General features: G+C 66.8%; 1 protein-coding gene across 6 annotated transcripts in view; it reads left to right on the top strand.

Annotated features, from left to right (window-relative positions):
* Nucleotides 1–20545, top strand: part of LOC119093940 (phosphatidylcholine:ceramide cholinephosphotransferase 1) — a 113939-nt gene that overhangs the window by 66940 nt on the left and 26454 nt on the right. For 4 of the 6 annotated variants that reach the window (XM_037216978.1, XM_037216964.1, XM_037216996.1 and 1 more), the window contains one exon: nt 18270–18339. In XM_037216978.1, the coding sequence (XP_037072873.1) occupies nt 18271–18339 (69 nt within the window). In that variant the 5' untranslated portion in view covers nt 18270. Of the gene's footprint in view, nt 1–3787; nt 3868–6001; nt 6368–18269; nt 18340–20545 lie in introns of those variants that run through there. The other 2 variants (XM_037216972.1, XM_037217001.1) reach the window with 2 other exon arrangements.

Here is a 20545-nt window from a genome sequence, read left to right as displayed (position 1 = left end):
TGGAACGTCGGCGCGCGGTTGTCATGATGGAGATGGCGCCAGGACCATTGTTGGCGTGGTGAGTCATAAACAGAGGGGAGGGGCGCGCCGATCCCGTGCTGAAGGTCACGGGGTCAGCCCGCCGCACCGACTGCGACATTGCGGCTCGGCAGCGGCGGCTCCGACACCGACATGCTGACACTGACACCAACGCTGACACTGACGTTGACTCTCACACTTACTCTGATACTGGCACTGGCACTGACACCGGCCTGCCCTGAGGGCCCCGTGCGGCCTTGCCGGGGTACCGATCTGGGAACCGCTGCGTAATGCCCCGCTGCCCACCATCGGCGACATTGGCGCTTGGGCGCGGCGGTGTGCGACACACCCGGGCGTCTCCGCGTCCGTCGGGTGAAACGCTGGCGCTCTCTCCCTGTCGTGATGCGCCGCTCACCGCTCAGGGCAGCGGGGGGGGGGGGGGGGGGGGGGGGGCGTCTCTGGTATGAACTCGCCGCGAGACTCCAGCTGACTGATGTCGGCGATATGAGTGACGCTCGCCGGCGTGAGGAGCTGCTGCCTCCCACGGGAGCCGCCGGCGGAGCTCCCGCCGGTGGAGGGCGCAGCTCGCCGGCGTGAGGAGCTGCTGCCTCCCACGGGAGCCGCCGGCGGAACTCTTCCCAGCGGAGGGCGCAGCTCGGACCAGGCCGTCTGTCATGTTATATCCCTGCCGATTATGGCTATTGCTGTATACTTGCCGTCTCAGACGCCTGATACTAATAGTAGGTAGTAATGACGATAGATAACAATATTAATAACACTTGATAATGATTATATTGTACACTCAATGACGAAACCATATGGGATGCGAGCGCACGTATCGTTCATTTGTGTGTATCAAATAGCGCCCACTGCGCGGAGGTAGGCTGCTTTAGCTCTGGATCCGTCCCCGCACGCTGCTGAGGGCCGGTCGGCGAGGCGGGCGGTGTCGTCGGCAGCCGGCCGCTGCGGAGCGAGCCTCGCTAGGGAGCTCCTCCCCGGCAGTTGACCCCCCCCCCCCATCGAGTAGTTTGGACGCTTGTAAGGGCTTCGTGGTGACACCACGCGACAGTGACCGACGGTGATCTCGCCGTTGACCGCGGTGACCCCGCTGCCGTCCAGCCTTCTTGACCCAGAAGGCCGGCAGGAGTGCGAAAGGAAGGAAGGAATAAATGCGAGTTGTCCCGGCATCACAAGCGCGATTGTCCCCGTCGTGGCGTCGGAAATATTGCCGCAGTTCTTACACAGCTGGGATGATCGTTTCGAAGTGGACGCTACGCTGATGGCAAACCTTGTAGATGTGAAGGAAAGCTCTGGAACGGAGACAGCTGGGTCCCGTTGGGACCCGGCCGGCCCTGGAGCGGTCGTCAGGCCCCGCCCACGACGGCGCGTGACTGACCGGCCCCGTGCCCTCCTTCGCCCCCGCCTCGTCCGTCCACCCGCTGCGGCGTCTTCTTTACCGTACTACCGTCCTCTCTCCCCTCCCCTCGTCCCGGCGTGGCCGAGGAGTGCGCGTGCTGGCAGCGGCCGCCACCGCCGGCCATAAAGGTCACGGTCCGGCCAGCGTGCAGCGGGCGTGCGGCCCGTGCCCACGGCGACGCGTGGCAGTGAAAGGTCGCGGGTTCGGCAGCGTGACCATTGATGTCGCGCCAGTGACAGGTGCCTCGGGCGAGGTTCTGCGCCGCCGCCGCCGCCGCCGCCGCCGCCATCGTGTTGACCCGCGGTCCGCGTAACGGACAGGGCGCCACTCGGGCCCGTCCGCACTGAAACATTGCGCCGCGCACACAGCGGCGCCGCGCCGTGATGGGCTCCGGTGGCAATTAACGGCGCACTGGCGACGGTCATTTGCCGCTCGGTCGCGAGCGCGGCTAATGGCCCCAGCGCCGGCGCGCAAAGCAATTGGGTGAAAAGTGTGCACGTGTGGAAGGCCAACTGCCGTTTCATTTCAGCTGTTGCGCGGGAGGGACTATTAGAAGACTTCTGTTCATTTAACTGACACCGGCATATGAGGGACGTGGCAACAAGTGAGCCGGTCCTGTCAGGTGGCCGGCTGCCCTTCCGGCGCCGTCGCAAGTGTGCCGCCTCCTGCTCTCGCACATGGTGACAGTCACGTCACGCGGTGCTGACGTCACGCGGGGCTGAGGATGACGCGACATCGTGACGTCCACCTGAACAGGACAGCAGGTCGATTGTTGTCGCCTCGAAAAGAAGGAGAAATCAGCGCCGAAATGAGACGGCGCCACCTGCGCCACCACCTGGCCGATGCGTGCCCGGCGTTGGGCGTCCGAACGTGTCCTGCAACAACGCACGTGGTCCCACCACCCGACCCTCGTGCTCGTGACCTGCCAGGGGAGCGTGACCCGCGCCCGTGCGCGCCGCCTGCGGGGGTGGTGTCACGAGTGTGCGTGAGCCCGAGCTGGCCGGCGTCGGCGCCAGCCCCCGCGCCCACTTGCCGGGTCCCCTGGGCACTGTTCCAGCTGGTCGGACAGGCAAGTCGATGGCGGATTCGACGCTAATTGTGTTTGGACGGCACTCGCCTCGTTGTGGGGCATGGCGGGACGGTTGCATGTCCTGCACTGATTATCATCGGCCGCTGTCCCCGCACGTTGTCGTCAAAGCTCATTAGCCACGGATCGTGGATTGCGAAACCGGTGGAACACTGGCACAGACAGCCACGCGGTTGAGGCGCTCGTTAAACCCGAGGCTGCGGCCCAGTGGACGGCGTTCTCCGCAGCGGACCTGGATTCGCACACGCTCTCAGGCTAGCGGACCGGCATCCACCCGCTGAGCTGCGGCATCGCCTCAGAGGAGCGCCGGGAGGCCTCGGCCCCGCTCAGACGGCCCGCGGGCGCGTCAGGTCACGACCTTCCACCGGCGGTGGGGAGCGGAGGCGGGCGCCGAGCACGCCGCCAATTGTGCAATGCCGTGTCCTGTTGTGCTCTTTCGCATTGCGCGGCTCGGTTAGCGACCCTGTGTTGATCACCGCGGTCAAGGCCAAGGTCAAGGTCAAGGTCCAGGCGCGTGTCATCACGCACCTCCGGCTCAGCGCGGTTAGCGGGTGGTCGTGGAGGCGGAGCCTCTGGCAGGCCTGAATATGCGAGTGATGGGTATCGGGGGCCTCCCTCGCACCCCCGCTTCGCACTCGTGTGCCCCTCACATCTCTCTCACTCGCATGCGGCGTTTTGATGTACCCCCGTGAGCGAAAACGAAACACTAGCGCGTCCAGCTTTTTATTCGGGAGAAATTTTCATCACCATCCCTTAATCATCCCCAGATGATTTCAGCAGTAGCACCAGCTTGGGGCGCCGTGGTCGGGGTCATAACGCTTGGAAGGCTTCAGGCTTCCAAGCCTGCTGGTCTCCAGAGGCCGGATAGACCAGAGGGGACCGCCGGGTGGAGGCCTCTCTCTGCCTCCACCCGGCGGATCGGGCCGATCCTGACCACGGGGCCATTACCATCCAGGCGCGCCATCGACGTCCGGCGGCGCTGACGAGACAAACACGATCAATCGCCGCTCGTCCGCGCCGGGCTCGTTTCCGGCCGCGGCCCCGACACCTGTCTACCCGACGCTGCGCGCGCGCCGGCCCGTTTGAGAACCCCTGGCGACGCGGGCAGCGGCGCGCGCCTGCCGCGGCGGCGGCGGCGGCGGCGGCGGCGGTGGTGGCGGCCGTCAGTCCCTCGCGCTCCGCCCGCTGGTACGGTCACGTGACCGCACGCGCACCCGGCTGCCGCCACGCGTTCCCGGTGATTGTGCTGCTGTTGGCTGCAGTTTCTGCGGAGCTGCCACGCCGTGCTGTACCGTACGCGCCGACAGCGTCGCTTCCAGGGCCGCCGCTTCTGCCGTCCTGCCTGGTAGGTGCTGTCCCCGGCCGGCTGCGTCAGAGCGCGCGGCGCCGCGGACGGACGCCGGGCGGCGAGGCGCCGCGCCAGACCGTAGGGAGGCGCCCTCGGCGCGTCTTGTTTACCTGTGCCCCAGCGGCGGCGGCGGCCGCCCCTGAACCGGCGCCCGGCCGGCCGGCGGACGCAGGGTGGACGGCCGGCCGCCGCTCGTTCTCTATCACCTGGGCGGTGGCCGCCTCAGCCGCCGCCGGACTGGGCTCGCGTGCGCCGCCGCCGGCGACACACATCCCGGCCATTTCCGGGCGGGCCTCAGCGGCCGATCGGTGTGGCCGGCGCTGCGTACCGCGCGCGCGCGCGTGCGTGTGTGTGTGCCGGGTGCCAGCGCCGGCCCCGGCCACGGTCGCAGGAGGCCCGCTCCAGCGCCGGCCGGCTGACAGGTGGTCGCAGCCGGAGCCGCGCGGACGCGCGGGCCCGCGCTCGCGACGGATTTGGGAACGCCGCCGACGCCAGGAAGTGGCCGTTTGAGTGATCGGGTGCGGGCGGGGCCGCTTCGGAGAGCGGCTCTGGGAACCGCGCGCTGCAGGCAGGCTCCGTCCGTCCGCGGGGGCTTCGCGAAAGCCGTCCTCATTAACCGTTCCGTGTGAGACTTTCCCGGCGGAGCGTGCCGCTGCCATGTTTTCCCCCCGCCGTTTTCGTGTCTGCAGCAGCTGGCGGTGTCTTCCGCGCCCGGCTGCCCTGAGCGCATGCGCATGCTGCTGGCGCCTGATACACCCAACGTCGCCAATTCTAGGACGCTGCCGCTCCGTGCAGCGTCGCAGCTGGGACCTCAGCAGGGCCGCCGCCGCCGCCTCCGGTGGTGGCGGCGTGCACTGGCCGTTTCTCTCCGCCGGCAGCCCGCAGCCAGATCTCTCGGAGGCGGCGGAACGTGTGAGACGAGACGAGACGTTGACGTCATAGACCGGCCGAGCTCACGGGGGGGGGGGGGGAGCCGCCCGGAGGTCGAGCCCACGGAGGGACGTCGGTGGTAGCCATCGCCAGTCCGCGGCAACCATCTCCAGTCCGCGGTAACCATCGCCCGTCGGCGGCAACCATCGCCAGTCCGCGGTAACCATCGCCAGTCCGCGGTAACCATCGCCAGTCCGCGGTAACCATCGCCAGTCCGCGGTAACCGTCGCCAGTCCGCGGTAACCGTCGCCAGTCGGCGGTAACCATCGCCCGTCGGCGGTAACCATCGCCAGTCCGCGGTAACCACCACCACCAGCCTGCGGCCCGCTGCTATCTGCCGACCCGTCGAGGCAGCCGACCACACCAAAGCTGAGCCCCGAGGACAGATGTGACGTCACTGGACGGACGGGTGTGACTTCACTCGGCGGACGTGGCGTGACGGCACGGGCGTGAGAACGCCGTCAGGTGTGTGGCGCCACGCCGCCGACGTCACTGTCGTCGCCGGCGCCAGCTGACGCCGCCACCCGCGGCACGTGGGACGACGCCGGGCGGGCCCCGAGCGGCGGGCGCTGCCAAATCACGGCTGCCATTGCGGGGAATTTCCGCCCGGCTCCAATGCATCGTGGGGGAAAACGACGGGCGGTGGCCGTATCTGGACCGAGGAACGCCGCGAGAGTCGGACCTGGGTCGTTACGTCCGGCGGTCAGGCCGAATGTCAGGCCGGGGGCGTCAGCCAGGTCAGGCTGTCACGGTGCACGGGATCGCGCGGGCACGCGCGCGGTCGAGAGCGTGGCGAGTGCTGCGGCGTCGGCTTTCTGGGCCGATGATAGCGCATTTCCGGCCGCCCGGAGGCCGGACAGTTCCTGCCAGGCCGTGGGATTGTCTGGTGGGGCAGGGGCGCGGCCAGGCGCGCGCCGAGGGCGGCCAAGAGCGGGCCTCAACAAGGGCGGCGGCCCCGATGCTGGACGCGGCCTCTGGGTCCTGGCTTGCTGCGCGGCGCCGCGCGCAACAGCCGTCCGCTGCGTCGACTCGCTCTGAGGCTGGAGCCGCCCCTGATTGAGCCCCCGACAGCGAATAGACAGCCGCAGGTCGCTGCCGTCGACCAGTATCGATTCACGACCAGTATCGATTCACGACCAGTATCGATTCAATTACTCGCGTAATTATTCCGGCCAATTTTGACCTAATGAAGCCGCAGCGTGGCCCCCAGATTGCGGGTGATTTTCATTTCGGCCGCGGCAATAATCCGAGTTCGTCGCAGTGGAGGCATCAGGTTTCAGTATGGGCACGTTCCGTGTCGGTGTTTTCGTGCGGCGACGGTTGTTTTGAAGCGCCAGCGCCGGGTTCGCCACCAGGTTTCGTCTGTCAGGATCACAGATATCTGATGTCGATGAAGTGAAATTTGATATCTTTGGTCACGCATTGCCGATCATGTGCGCATTTCGTTCCCGATTTTACCACAAGCACCAGACACCCTGATACCATCGGACACCCTTATACCATTGGACACCCTGATACCATCGGACATTCTGATACCATCGGACACCCTGATACCATCGGTGGCCAGGTGAGCCCGATGTGTAATGTGGGTTGTTGGCGTTGTACAAGGCCAGTGCGGCCTGGCCGGGCCGATCGGCCTCGCGTGTATCGGCCGCGCCGGCCGTTGGGCACGGCCTGGTGCAGCGTGCGCTGCTGGGCGTCAGCCCGGTCTCGTGTCGCCCTGGCGCCACATGGGGGCTGCGTGCCAGCCCCGGGCCCGCCGCGCTCGCGGGGGGGGGGGGTCGCACCGGCCCGTCGGAGCGTCGCCCCAGGCGTGTCGAACGCCTTGCGGAGGTCGGGCACGTCCATGAGGCGCCTCCGGCCCCCCAGCTCGGATGTGGTGCGCCATCGCTACCGCTGGCGGCCCGGCTCCTGTCCTGCGGGGAAGCGCTACCGCTGGCGGCCCGGCTCCTGTCCTGCGGGGCGGCGCTACCGCTGGCAGCCCGGCTCCTGTCCTGCGGGGCGGCGCTACCGCTGGCGGACCGGCTCCTGTTCTGCTGGGCGACCCGGCTCCCGTCCTGCGGGGCGGCGCGGCTCGATGTGCTGACATCTTTGCGGTGGTGGAGCCGCGTCGGACATCGTGGTAGTTTGCCCGCTCTGTGCGCATTGTTAGAATCAGCGCCGTTTTAAACGTCCACCGGTCAGCACATGGATCAGCCAGAACCGTCGCGAAGATTGGTGCCCCTCGTCAGTGCCGTGCTCGCGAGCCGCAATCTCGGTCTTGATCTTGATCTTGATCAGCAAACTTGAGTGACGTACTGCATGTGTGGCTGCACAGTGACGCTGACAGACACCATGCGTCGTCAGTTGGCCGCTGTAAGCCTCCGGCTCCTGTGCGGGAGCGTGCCGGCCGCGTCGCTGCGCAGATCCAGGGCCAGTCGCGACGAAAATAGCCGGTGCGAGCGGAGGTCCCTGGCGCACGCCACGCACGACGCCGGGGAGACGCCGCTTTGGTGTGTGGTACGCACCTCGACCGGACACGCGTGCTGCGCCGATGGGGGGGGGGGGGCGGGGGGGGGACCAACACAGACGTGAAACGCCAGCTGACTCGCCGCGGCTCTGTTTTTGATCGAAGCCCTTGTCCTGCTGTTGCGGTTGATGTTTGTGGCGATGTCATTGATTGCTATGGTAGTCATCGACTGAGATGTATTTTAAGCCGCGCTATCGCTCCGGTATATTGAGGCGTATTGGACGCTCGTCCGCGCCGCCGCCCATCGTCCCCCCCCCCTTCCTTCCCCCGGCCGTCACGTGCGTCGCTTCTGAAAACGTCCGATGTCGGCCCAATTCGGGCGGTCACGCGTCATATCACCAGCCCGGGGGAGGGGAGGGGGAGGCCTGACGACAGCGATGAGGCGGCGCGTGCCCGGTCATCTACGGCGTGCCGGTCGCTCCCGGCGGGCTCATTACGGCCGTGGCCCGGCTACGACTGCCATGCGCGCGGCCTGCCTCCACCTTTTTGCGGCGCCGCGTTCGGCCGTGCGCCGGCTGCAAGGCGCGGCTTGTCGGCGAATTCGGCTGACTAAGCTTACCACGGATGTAAAGCCGTGTCGTTGCCGGTAGCGTTGGCGGGCTTGCAGGAAGCCGGGCGCCGATCCGCGAGATCTCCGCGTTTGGGCCGGGCACGAGGCCGAAATAGCGGCGGAACGGCCGCGCCCTGTGAGCTTTCCGCTCGTTAATCTGCGACCGATCGCAATTTATAGCTTAGCGCATCGGGGAATCGATGGTTTTGGTGGTTTTCCCGAATGCGATTTTCACTTGCTATCGTCGATCAAAGCGGGGCCATGATAAATCGGTGAATTACGAGTCGGCAACATTTTCTGAAAGTGTAAATGACAAGCCGTTGGCCAATGGAGCGATGTGCCAATCTGGTACGGACATCCTCAAGCCATGCGAATCCAATTTGCTCTCACTGTGAGCGCGATCTTTGTCGCTGCTAGTCTTAGACACTTATGTCTTTTCCCAACGACCGCCGAAAAAAACTGTCATCAACACCGCCATTTGTCGGTCACCGTCGCCGCTCGCGGGCGATGACTGTTTTGCCCTCCCCCCTGAATCGTCGCGCGCTGTCTGGTGGCGTCCCGCTCCCCCGGCCTCATCTAACTCCGTCGCCGCCGCTTCAGCTGCCGTCGTCTCGCGCGTTTTTGTCCTCTCTGGTCGCCTGCGGCGGCGGCGGCGGCGGCACGTCTTTTGTGCGGCCAGCGCGGCTGCCATGCCTGCTCCGGGCTCCGCCGGCCGCTCCGCCGGCCGCCCCGCCGGGCTCCGTCGGCCGCTCCGCCCGCCGCTCTGCCGGCCGCTCCGCCGGCGGCCGTCGGCGGCGCCAGCGGACGCGAGCTGATCCCGGGTCAGGGTGGACAGCGGCGCGCCCCGGCGACGGCGCAGCGACGGCGGATTGCGCCGAGGGACTGGTCGGCGAAGACGCTTGTTTGGTGTATTGATTTGGATTCCGCGATCATCAGTATAGCAGCCCCCTGACGCCGTGTGAGCGCGGGCTGCCGTGGGCGGTCGAGCTGAGATCCAATCATGTCGGGGATCAGCTGTTGGGGCGTCGGTCGACCTGCCGGTGTTTGCTGACCCCGGGGGCGCAGCATCGCAGTGGGCCCGACTCCCAAGTCGACCGCCGCACGCGCCGACCGGTGTACAACGTAACCTGTGACCCGTCCTGTGACCTGCTGGACTCCGGCTGTGTTGCGGAGGCGCGAGGGCACCGTGTCTGCTCCGTCCCCCCGCCCGACGGGTTCAATGGGACCACCGCCCCTCCCCCGCCCCCAGCAATCAATGCCGTGAGTCACGCGGCTAGCGCGTGTAGAGCTGAGCACCGTTCGGAATGCAATTTTGTGATGGCGCGACATTTGGCGTGACCTTTGCGAGCGACTGAAGTTTGGGACTGATTAGGCCCCGATAGGTTTCGAGCGAGCAGATCCGGAGCGGCTCGCCGATTGTTTAGAGCGGGTGGATCCGGAGCGGCGCGCCGGTTGTTTAGAGCTGGCGGGTCCGGAGCGGCGCGCCGATTGTTTAGAGCGGGCGGATCCGGAGCGGCGCGCCGGTTGTTAAGAGCGGGCGGATCCGGAGCGGCGCGCCGGTTGTTTCGAGCGAGCAGATCCGGAGCGGCGCGCCGGTTGTTTAGAGCGGGCGGATCCGGAGCGGCGCGCCGGTTGTTTAGAGCGGGCGGATCCGGAGCGGCGCGCCGGTTGTTTCGAGCGAGCAGATCCGGAGCGGCGCGCCGGTTGTTTCGAGCGAGCAGATCCAGAGCGGCGCGCCGGTTGTTTCGAGCGAGCAGATCCGGAGCGGCGCGCTAGTTGTTTAGAGCGGGCGGATCCAGAGCGGCGCGCCGGTTGTTTCGAGCGGGCAGATCCGGAGCGGCGCGCCGGTTGCGAAGGGAATGTTCGGCCCTGACGCGATGTGTCTTAGCGGCGGTTCCCCCCATCCGGGCGGCCCGTTTCGCCATGTCAGCGCCGTCCGCGAGCGGAGAACTCTGTCCGAGACTCGCGGCCAAGAGGACGTTTCAGTTTTGCTGGAGCATTAGTTCTCGCAGCGAGCATCGAAACAGTGGATTTCCAGAGGTTGTGTTTTCTAGATGTAGATAGATCCAAAGATTACATGTAGATTAGACCTAGATCCAGATATAGGATGGCTAGGGTTTTACGTCGCCATGACGTTGCTGTCAAGTTTTCGCAGGCACTCTGATATTTGTCAGGTACCCTTTAACGATAGGTACCAACTTCAGACACAAGTAAAGATACTGCCTTATCATTCGCCTAGAAGGCGATATTGTTCATCGCTGGAGTTTGAAGTGTGCAGCCGTCATCGTCATCGGTGCGTCATCGGTGCGTGCTGCGTTTTGTTTCCGGCTTCTCCCGGTGTGTCGGCCGGTCCGGGAGGACGTGGCGGCGAAGCGGAGACGGCGGTGACACTCGGGAGGTTCTCTCGACTGGGCACCCCTCCACTACGCCTCGTAATCCGTCCCTCCCCCCCACACGACTTCTACCCTGCCCCCACCTCGCTCCCCCAACCTCCACGTCTACCCGACCCCCCCCCCCTCACCCACGCCACGGACCTTCACCTCCACCTCACCCCCCCCCCCCCACCTCTCAGCTCCACCCCCACCTCACCCCTCCGCCGTAAACGGCGCGCCGGTGTGCACGACCGTTGGCACCCAGCACCCAGCGGTGGGTGTTGGACACCCAGCGGTGGGCGGAATCCCGGCGCGGCGCTCGAATCTCGGCAGACGATCAGGCCTCGCAGATCCGCGCCATCTCCACAAGAGCTCGGCCCCTGGGACGCCGGCGGCAGTCGTACCAGGGGGAGAGGGGGGGGGGGGGGGCTCACGGCTCCGCAGTCAGAGCTGAGAGTGCCGCCGCTTTTGAGCCGCGCCGCCGAAGCGTTGGCTGTTTTGACGCAGCGTGGATGTCACAGCGATCAACTCCGCGACGAAGCAGGAGTGGGGGGGGGGGGGGGGCGACGTCACGCATCGTCACACCTCAACGGTGATTTATGGGCGGGGGCCGACTTTTCGGTTGGCGAGTCGCTCCCCAGCATTGATCGCGCGTTTTGCAAACCCCGGCCCCGGTCTGAACGAGGAACGCGCACAGAACGCTTCCGATTTGCAACCAGGGTGCCCATGCGCTGGGTTACAGCCGGCTGGAGGGCTTTGGATTAGCGCACGGCCACACGCCTGTGCCGCGATCTTCCCGGCGCCAGCGCTCCCCATTCACCGGCGCACGCGGCGTACGATTACCTGAGTCACGGTGGCGCCGGCACTGGCGGCGGAGCCTGACGCCCGCCGTCGCCGAATGACCAGCGCTAGCCGCACCGTCGTGCCCTGCTGCTGGTGCTCTGCAGGCGGCGTCACGCGCTCCCGGCGTCACGCGATCTGGGCATCACGCCACACGGGACGTCGTGATTGGCCCGGCGCGTGCGGGTGCGTCACACCGTCACGCGCCGCTGCGTCACGGCCGGCTGGGGAGGGGCGGGCGGGTGCGGGCGGATGGCTCTCGTGGGCGCGTGATTAGGTGACTCGGGCGGCGTACGGTGACGCTCAGTCTCGTCCCGCCAGAGGGCTCCTAGAGTGACCCTAATGGGCCTGTGACTGCAACGGCCCCAGTGTTGCGAGTGATCTGAGTGACTTAGTGACCTAAGCGAGCTAAGTGGGCGTGACTGCGTTGAGTCGATGGATGGCATAAGTATCAGTCTGACCTTTGGCTTGGAGTTTAGCGTGCCGGTTTTGACGGCGAGGTGGTCCACTCTGCGGCACAGACGCGCCGCTGACCGGCGTGGATGAGATCGCGTCGTTCTGCTCCCCGCGCTGGAACAGCGGCTCGGGATCGGCGGTTTTCCGGGCCGGGGCTTGGTTTGTTGCATACGTTTCCATGTACATTGGCAGTTCATATTTCCGTGACACCCCGGATGAAAGCGGGGCCGGTAATGCGCTCCTGACGCGAAGCGGTGTCACGCCATCCCCTCCACGCCCGGTCGGGCCCTGTGTGTCCGGCTCGCTCGCCGATGTGTGCGCTCCAGCCACGCGTGGGCGGCCGTGGGAGACTACTGAGAGGCCAGCAGACAGTGACCCAGCCGGTGCGTGTTGGCAGGACCCCTCCCTCCGCCTCGAAGCCCCGCGGCCAGGCGTCATCATCGGACCACCCGTCGCGTCAACACAATGCGTCATCAATCGTCGTGTAGAGCGTGCTTCGCCTCGTTACCATGGGCCGCCACAAACAGCAGTGGCCGGCGTCACTAGCCTGGGCGGCTCCCTCGCGGGGTGTGACGTCACTAGCCGGGGCCGACTCCCTCGCGGGGGTGTGACGTCACTAGCCTGGGCCGGCTCCGTTGCGGGGTGTGTGACGTCACTAGCCTGGACCAGCTCCGTCGCGGGGTGTGTGACGTCACTAGCCTTGGCCGGCTCCCTCGCGGGGTGTGACGTCACTAGCCTGGGCCAGCTCCGGCCCGTCGCCGAAGCCGCTGCCGTGCTGGGGAGCGTGGCCGGGCCCGCTCTGCTCGGCGCCATTGGACGGTGTCGCGCATGTCGCGCGGTCGGTCGTCGGCGGGGCCTGCGGTTCACTGGTGTGTGATACGCTGGACGAGCCGCTTCACTGGTTCCGGCGCGCCTCCCACGGCCGTCTCGCTGGCGTCCTGTCTGCCCGGCGCCCGGCAGCCAGGGGCGTACCCAGGAGAAGAGCAGCGGAGGACGCTGGTCAACGCGCTTAACACGCCACTGGCGATGACACAGGCCGTCCCCGTCACAGCAGCGTTCACTGGCTCGTGTCGACTGACGTCTGTTATTGAATCCCCCCAGCACGGCGCGCTGGGCGTGCCCCCGACGGTGGGTCGTCGCTGACCGCTGCGCAGATCCGCACAGTCGGCTCGTATTGGCATATCACTGGGGCATATCACCCGGCCGGGCGCCCTCGGCCGTCTGGGCGCCGTCGGGGGGCGCGCTGCCGGGCGTCGACGCCGGCCGAGGCCGGCGGTGTGCCGCTTGTGGAGCGTCCCCCCCCCCCCCACCGCCCTTCGCCTGTAGAGCGCCCCACCCGCCTGTGGAGCGCCCCCCCCCCGCCCTTCGTTTGCCGCCCTTCGTTTGTAGAGCGCCCCCACCCGCCTGTGGAGTGTGCCCCCACCTTTGGAGCATACCCCGGCCCGTCTTTCTGTGTCCCGGGCGGGCTCCAGCCGTGGGAGGCAGGACTGTTTACCTTGGTGAGCCGTTCACGTTGTTCAATGTCACGCCGCGGGCCACGGGGACGCAGGTGCTGAGGGCTGGTTTGAAACGAAAGGCCAGGCAACGATCCGCTCGTCCTCATGCCCTAGGGGCCGGGGGGCCACGGGGGTGGTCGACCCAGATCTGGGGTAAGGCTTGGTCAGCATTGACCCCATGGCCTCAGAAACATGCGAACCAAAAACAAGTTAAACAATAGTTGCAGGTTAAGGAACAAGATGGACTGCCGCGTACCCCCCCCCCCCTCCGCCATCGCCGCCACTGCCGGGGGGTTGGGATCTGGGGATCGCTAGGTGGTCGCAGCCGGCGGGGAGTACGTCCGGCCGCCACGGCGGGCCTGTGATCGCAGCCGGCGGGGAGTACGTCCGGCCGCCACGGCGGGCCTGTGATCGCAGCCGGCGGGGAGTACGTCCGGCGCCACGGCCGGCCTTCACAAGTGGTTTTTGTTTTTATTTTTTAGTCGGCTTTGTTTGACCTTGACTAATCAAGACGCGTCGGTAAGCTGCTTTCTTCCAGGGTGACCTACAAGAAGTTTCTGGTTGGGTTGCTCCCGTCCGCAGTGTTTCTGGTTGGTTACTCCCGTCCGCATGTGTTTCTGGTCGGGTTACTCCCGTCCGCATGTGTTTCTGGTTGGGTTACTCCCGTCCGCATGTTTTTGGTCGGGTTACTCCGTCCGCATGTGTTCTGGTCGGGTACTCCCGTCCGCATGTGTTTCTGGTTGGGTTACTCCCGTCCGCATGTGAAGTTCTGGTTGGGTTACTCCCGTCCGCATGTGTTTTGGTGGTTACTCCCGTCCGCATGTGAAGTTCTGGTTGGGTTACTCCCGTCCGCATGTGTTTCTGGTTGGGTTACTCCCGTCCGCATGTGTTTCTGGTTGGGTTACTCCCGTCCGCATGTGTTTCTGGTTGGGTTACTCCCGTCCGCATGTGTTCATGTCATGCCCTCGTCGTGATATCACGCTCATCGGTCATCCGGGAGGCGAGGACCCCACGTCATTCAGCAACGGTCATCATGGTCGTCACCAGTATCACCAGTCGTTCGTCGTTTCACTCATTGTGCTGGCTGGATCCGGTTATGATGGAGAGGTAGGCCAAGCCACTCCCGTTGGTCTTGTGCGGCAGTGCTCCCGTCCCTGAGTCCGCCTCTGGCAGTCGGTCCCCCGCGCCGCGGTCCCTGACCGCGCCCCTGCCGGCAGCCGGCGGCCATGCGCCGATGCAACAGGCGTCAGGCCTGCCTCCGGCCGGCAGCGTCCGCTTCCGGTGCGAGAACGGTACTGCCGGCCGGCGCGCAGGGCGGCGCGACGCGGCGAGGCCGGCGCGCGGGGCCGCGGCCAGACCCGTCGCGCCGGGCCGGACCGGACCGGTAGCTTCCACCGGGCACTGGTCCGGTCCGGTCCGGTCCGGTCCGGTCCAGCGGGCGGAGCCGGCGCACAGGGACGTGACGTCACTGGTTCCAGTCGACATGAGAGCCTGTGACGTCACTGGTAGTCCATCTGTGCCGCCTTGTTGGAGAGGAGCAGGACTTGTGACGGTGTTCATGTCGCTAACGCCGAGGACAGGTGGGCGGGGCGGCGACGGTACCTTCTGAGCGAAGCGCGCAACGACCTTTCGGGGCCACCGGGGCAGGACGAACACGGTCCTCGAGAAGAAGCCCGCGCTTCTCCGCATTTCAGAAGCGGTCCTGATCAGCATTCGGCAATTATCGGAGGCTGTGAAGGCGGCTCGCCGAAAGTCAATATCCGATGCGGCCGGGCGGATATTTTTCGTCGGCGGAACCGCTGACGAGCTAATCTCATTGACGGCGCCTTGATCTGGCGTGCTGCGAGCCGATAGCGAGGCGCCGCGCCTCTCGGGAGACCCTGCGTGTGGGCTGCAATCAGGGCCGTCCGTGTGTGAACAAGAGGCGCGCCGAGCCGGGGCCGCCGCTTGTGATCGCGCCCGGCCGCCCGCCACGCCGCTATGACGTCACGACAGGCGCCGCGACGTCAAGAGGCCGGCACCTGCGACACGGTGTCGCCGGCCGGCCACTTGTGGCTGCCGCTGAGGCCGCGTGGCTGGCTGGCTGGCATTGATTGGCAATGGTGGCCGCCTGGGGGGACGACGGCCTGTCTCGACTGCTGGGCCGGCCCTGGCAGACGCTCGTGGCGAGCAGATGCCGGCGCGGCAGGTGCCGGCTGGGGCCGTACAGCGCACAGCTGTGTGTGGCACGGCCAACGTACTTCGGCCGGCGCTGGGCATGGCGAGGCGCCCGTCGCGCGGCCACGCCAGCCTCGCAAGTGAAGGCGCTCCGCCAGAAGCGCGACGCTCGGCCGGCGGCTGTGTGTCTTGGCTGCAGATGCCCGTCGCGCGGCCACGCCAGCCTCGCAAGTGAAGGCGCTCTGCCAGAAGCGCGACGCTCGGCCAGCGGCTGTGCGAGTCTTGGCTCCAGACGCGCGTCGCACGGGCTCGCTCGCCTCGCCGAGCTGTCGCGTCGAGCTGTCGCGTCGAGCTGTCCAGCAGACTGGACGCCGTACTGCGGAGGCCCTCGCTGTGTTGGGCGCGAGTGCCTGCCGCGCTAACTCACGTGCTCGTCGACGAAATGCTTGCATCGTTTTGCGGGCGCAAAACAGCATGTGCGACGACATGTTTGATACTTTGATTATGATTTTGACTGAGCGGTTACGGCGCCCGAAATCCCAGATGGCCCAAATCTAGCCTGATGGGGGGGGGGGGGGGGGAGGTGACGGTAGTGTAGTGGTTAACGCGTCTGTGTTAGCCACCAACGCGTCTGTGTTAACCACTACGCGTCTGGGAAACCAGAGTTACGGGGTTCGATTCCCCGCGGTGCCCGCCCTTCCTGCCAGGGTGACAGGCAGGTGACGCCACATAGCCTCAGCAGCTGAATGCGTCGTTAAGTCCCATTGACACACACACGACACACTGGCCTGATGGCGTTGTGTTTCCCGGACGTCAGCCTGGTCTGGAGCGCGCGCCGCTGCGGCCGCGGCCTCTCTCAGTGAGCGGCGGCGTGCGTTCGGCGCCGGTGTCGCCATCGCCGTGACCATCGACCGGCGCGCGGTGCGTCATCTCGCCGGCGAGAGGCGGCGGGCAGAGCCGGAGGCATCGGCCCAGAGGGCGGGAGGGCGCTGAGTGGGGCGGAGTCGGGGCATCGGCCCAGAGGGCGGGAGGGCGCTGAGTGGGGCGGAGACGGAGGCATCGGCCCAGAGGGCGAGAGGGCGCTGAGCGGGGCGGAGTCGGAGGCATCGGCCCAGAGGGGGGGGGGGGGGGGGGGGGGGCAGAGGGGGAGGGCGCTGAGGGGCGGAGTCGGAGCATCGGCCCAGAGGGGGAGGGCGCTGAGGGCGGAGCGGAGGCATCGGCCCAGAGGGCGAGAGGGCGCTGAGCGGGGCGGAGCCGGAGGCATCGGCCCAGAGGGCGAGAGGGCCCTGAGCGGGGCGGAGCCGGAGGCATCGGCCCAGAGGGCGAGAGGGCGCTGAGCGGGGCGGAGCCGGAGGCGCCGAGGCTCGGGTGTACGGGGTCCGCCAAGCGAGCGGAGGACGGAGGGCGCCCGACAGCTGCCGGTAAACTGCAGCTGTGGAAACCAGGCCTCAACTTCCAGCCCCCATCCCCCACCTCCAGCTCCAGCTCCCAGGGCCCAGGGTCTGGGAGCCGGCGCTGCTGCGTCGTTCCTCCCGGCACCGCCCGCCCGCGTCAGCGCCGGCTGTGGCCGTCGGTGCGGCCGCCTCACGTCCGGCTGGGAGCGACCGGACACGGCCGATCTCCGCTGTGGACCACTGGCCGCGGCGGGGCGGCTCGTTCGCCGCGCTGCGTGGCCGCGCTGCAGTGTATTGTGTGGGCCCACTCTGACCGGGGGAGGCGCGGGCGCTCGACGCCGGTGTACTTTAGACAGGTGGGCAAGAGACCAAGGACGTGAGAGAGCGAGGGAGCGAGAGAGGGCGTAAGCGCGAGCTGTTAGTGTTAGTGGTGCGTCGACCTCGTGGCCTTTTCGCGGCTTCCAGGTCAGAGGTGCCCTATGCAGGCGGGAACGGATCACATTATGTTTCCGTTCTCTGAACGCTCTGATCACAGTATGTTGGACAGAATGCTCTGGGCAAAATGCTCTGATCACAAGCTCAGGACAGGCCTGCCACTCTGACTGCCGGCCTGGGGGTGGTCTGGCGGCTGGGCGCCGGCCGGGACGGGTCACGTTGGCCGGCCCGGCCGCCGCCGCCGCCGCCGCCGCCGCCGTGACCCGGGACCGCGCCGGGCGCCGAGCGGCGGCGGCCGCCGCCGCTGCAGTGGGCGCGCTGTCCGGGATTTTGTGTACGCGCGCCGGACCCGACTGGCCGGCCGGTCGAAGCTCGTTACGGAGCCGTGTCCTTCAGCGACGGCGCGCCGCCCCGGGCCGTCTATTATTCATGGCGCGCGCGCGGGCGCGCTGTCCCGCCGCGCCGCCAAAACAAACCGTGAGACGCACCGGCCGGCCGCACTGCCGGCGTGAGGCGACACCGCCGCGCCGGCCTAGCACACCCGCGCGCCCCCTGGCACGGCTGCGGCCGCGCCGTGTTTAGACGCCTTCCTCCGTGCCTGGTGTTTTGCGCATCAATTAGTGCGCTGCGAGCAATTACCGAAAGAGGACACGGGCGCGGCTGCGTGTCCGATGTTGTCATGGGCCGGTGGTGCGGTCCGGCACGGGGTTAGGGGGGAGGGCCGAGGTCAGCCGTGTGAATGGCGTGCCGAGGGGCCGGTGGCACAGGCGAGGGGACTGACTCGGCCCGTGTGGGTGACTGGGGGGCGACGTCGGTGGTGGAGGTGGGCGCGGCGATGGGACTGTGTGACTGCTCGAGGAGGTGGATCGTTTTGCACCAGTCCCGATTTGCAGCACGACCTGGGTACCGTGCCCCCGGGGCTGCGACGCCACCGTGCTCTTAACGTCATGTTGCACAGAACCACAGCCAGGAGAGCGGGGTGCACAGCTGACGAAGATGTACCCATCTGATCGTTACCCTGCAGCGCCACCGGAGGCTTTCAGCTTAGGTCATTGTGAGCTAACTTGAGCTGTCAACGTTTGTGTGCAGGCTGTTGACGGTACCCGTTGGCTGGTGTAGGTGGCCGTTGACCCGACCGCCTGCTGTTGTTGCGTGCTGTGTGTTGTCACGAGAACCTCGCCCGCGGTTGCCTGCCATGTCCGCCAGTGCTGCCACCTATCGCAGACCGTGCCTGACCCTGGCCGTTCGTCTCCGTTGCAGAATGGTTGTGGAATCCCATCACGATTATGGGAGCTTCCCCAGTGCGGCAGCGAGCGTGAACGGCAGACAGGTGAGTGTGACGTCACGGCGCCAGCTGGCGCCGCGGAGCCGCCACAGTGCGGGGCGGGGGCGGAAGACATCCCTCGCGATACGACACGTCGCGCCTTCTTGCCGTGTTCGGTGTCTGGGGCGCATTTCCGGGCGTTTGCGTGGCATGTTCCGCTTCGCACGGGCTTCGACACCAGCGTGCATACGCCGTACCCCAAAGACGGGACGCCGCACCTAGGCTGGCCGGCCGGCTCTGGCTCTCCGTCCTGCGGCTGCTCTGCTCTCCGTCGCGCCGCCGTCCTCTGGCGGCTGGCGGCCGGCTCTGGCTCTCCGTCGCGTCGCCGTCCTCTGGCGGCTGGCGGCTGGCTCTGGCTCTCCGTCGCGCCGCCGTCCTCTGGCGGCTGGCGGCCGGCTCTGGCTCTCCGTCGCGTCGCCGTCCTCTGGCGGCTGGCGGCCGGCTCTGGCTCTCCGTCGCGCCGCCGTCCCCTGGCGTCTGGCGGCCGGCTCTGGCTCTCCGTCGCGCCGCCGTCCCCTGGCGTCTGGCGGCCGGCTCTGGCTCTCCGTCGCGCCGCCGTCCCCTGGCGTCTGGCGGCCGGTCGGCCGGCCGGCGTCCTTGGCGTGTCCTGTGGCGCCGAGACTGCGCCGCCCTGCGAAATGCTGCGTGTTTGGCGGCGACGCAGGCCGACGCGCGCTCGGGACCGCGCGCGAGATGACACGACGACGACGACGACGGCGACGGCGGCCCGGGGCCGGCCGGGGCGCGACGGCAGCGGGGACGGGCGGCAGAGGCGCCGGGGCCGTCTTACCGGCAGCACAGGGCTCGCCTGCTGCGGCGATGCAGCAGCAATGGCCGTAGAACCTACAAAATATCCAGTCAGTGTCTAGGATGTGCCAGGATACCAATATTTTTACCTGGGAAGTTATTATGTTATTTATAATTTGTTCTACTTTTTATAATTATATTTATAGTTACTATAAGCTATTATTAATAAGGATTACAGAACACCAGTGTAGAGGTGTAGCTGCGACTACGGAGGTCCAGAGCTGGGCACATTGGGAGTGCGGTTGCAAAGCTCGGTTAGGGCGGCGGTCCAGCCGTGGCAGCGGGTGTTTTTTGTGCGCGACCATTTTGGCGCCGGCTCCGGGCCCGTTCAGTGCTAGTTCAGCCGGCTGTGGCGTACCGAGCAGCAGCCCGTATCACGGGTCAGTGTTGGTTCAGCCGGCTGTGGCGTGCCTAGCAGCAGTCCGTATCACGGGTCAGTGTTGGTTCAGCCGGCTGTGGCGTGCCGAGCAGCAGTCCGTATCACGGGTCAGTGTTGGTTCAGCCGGCTGTGGCGTGCCGAGCAGCAGTCCGTATCACGGGTCAGTGTGGTTCAGCCGGTGTGGCGTGCCTAGCAGCGGTCCGTATCAGGGTCAGTGTTGGTTCAGCCGGCTGTGGCGTGCCTGAGCAGCAGTCCAGTATCACGGGTCAGGTGTGGTTCCGCCGGTCTGTGGCGTGCCGAACAGCAGAGTCCGTATCACGGGTCAGTGTTGGTTCAACCAGCCGTGGCGTACCGAGCAGCAGTTATCGCGAGCCGTAAACAGCGGTGAGTTTGAGGACCACGGAAGGCTCAGTGCGCTGATGCCGGACGGTCGGATGAAATTGGCCGTCCGGTGCTGAGCCCAGTGCGCTGATGCCTGACGGTCGGATGAAATTGGCCGTCCGGTGGTGAATTTCTCTCGGGGTTTCTCTCATTTCCCGGCCGGTTTGGCATCATTCCTGTGTAATGCCGCGCTACACGGCCGCAGGGGTGTAATCATCGCCGGCGGTAGCCGTCGCTCGTCCCTCAGCAGCTCCTAAGCTGCTGCTCGGATCGCTGATGACCAGCACAGCTCTGTGACGTCGGATGGCGTGACGGCACATGGAACGCGAGTGACCCGGCGGACGCCACTCTCCGGTCAGCGCCCAGGCTGCCGGCGACAGGGGCGCCACCAGTCTTTCCAGGGGAGGGGGACGGGGCTCAGTGAGAACTGATCACTTCGATGTTTAGTTGGCCGTCAGGAGCATTTGGGTGCTGTAAGACCAAACGCGGGCCTGAGGGTGGGTGGCTGCCCTCCCCCCCCCCCCCCCAGGCCGCGCCCCTGGCTGAAGCTCCATGTCCGCGCTCCACGCCTTCGGGACGGTATCCAGATAGGTTGTGCCGGCTGACCCGATCTCAGCCTGCGCATAGTCGCTGGCCGCGCGGCGT

This window comes from Pollicipes pollicipes, unplaced genomic scaffold (genome assembly GCF_011947565.3).
Source record: "Pollicipes pollicipes isolate AB1234 unplaced genomic scaffold, Ppol_2.1 Scaffold_1600;HRSCAF=1878_pilon_pilon_pilon, whole genome shotgun sequence".
Lineage (NCBI taxonomy): Eukaryota > Metazoa > Arthropoda > Thecostraca > Pollicipedomorpha > Pollicipedidae > Pollicipes > Pollicipes pollicipes.
The sequence above is the reverse complement of the archived record's forward strand: the minus strand, read 5'-3'. Positions and strand labels throughout refer to the sequence as shown.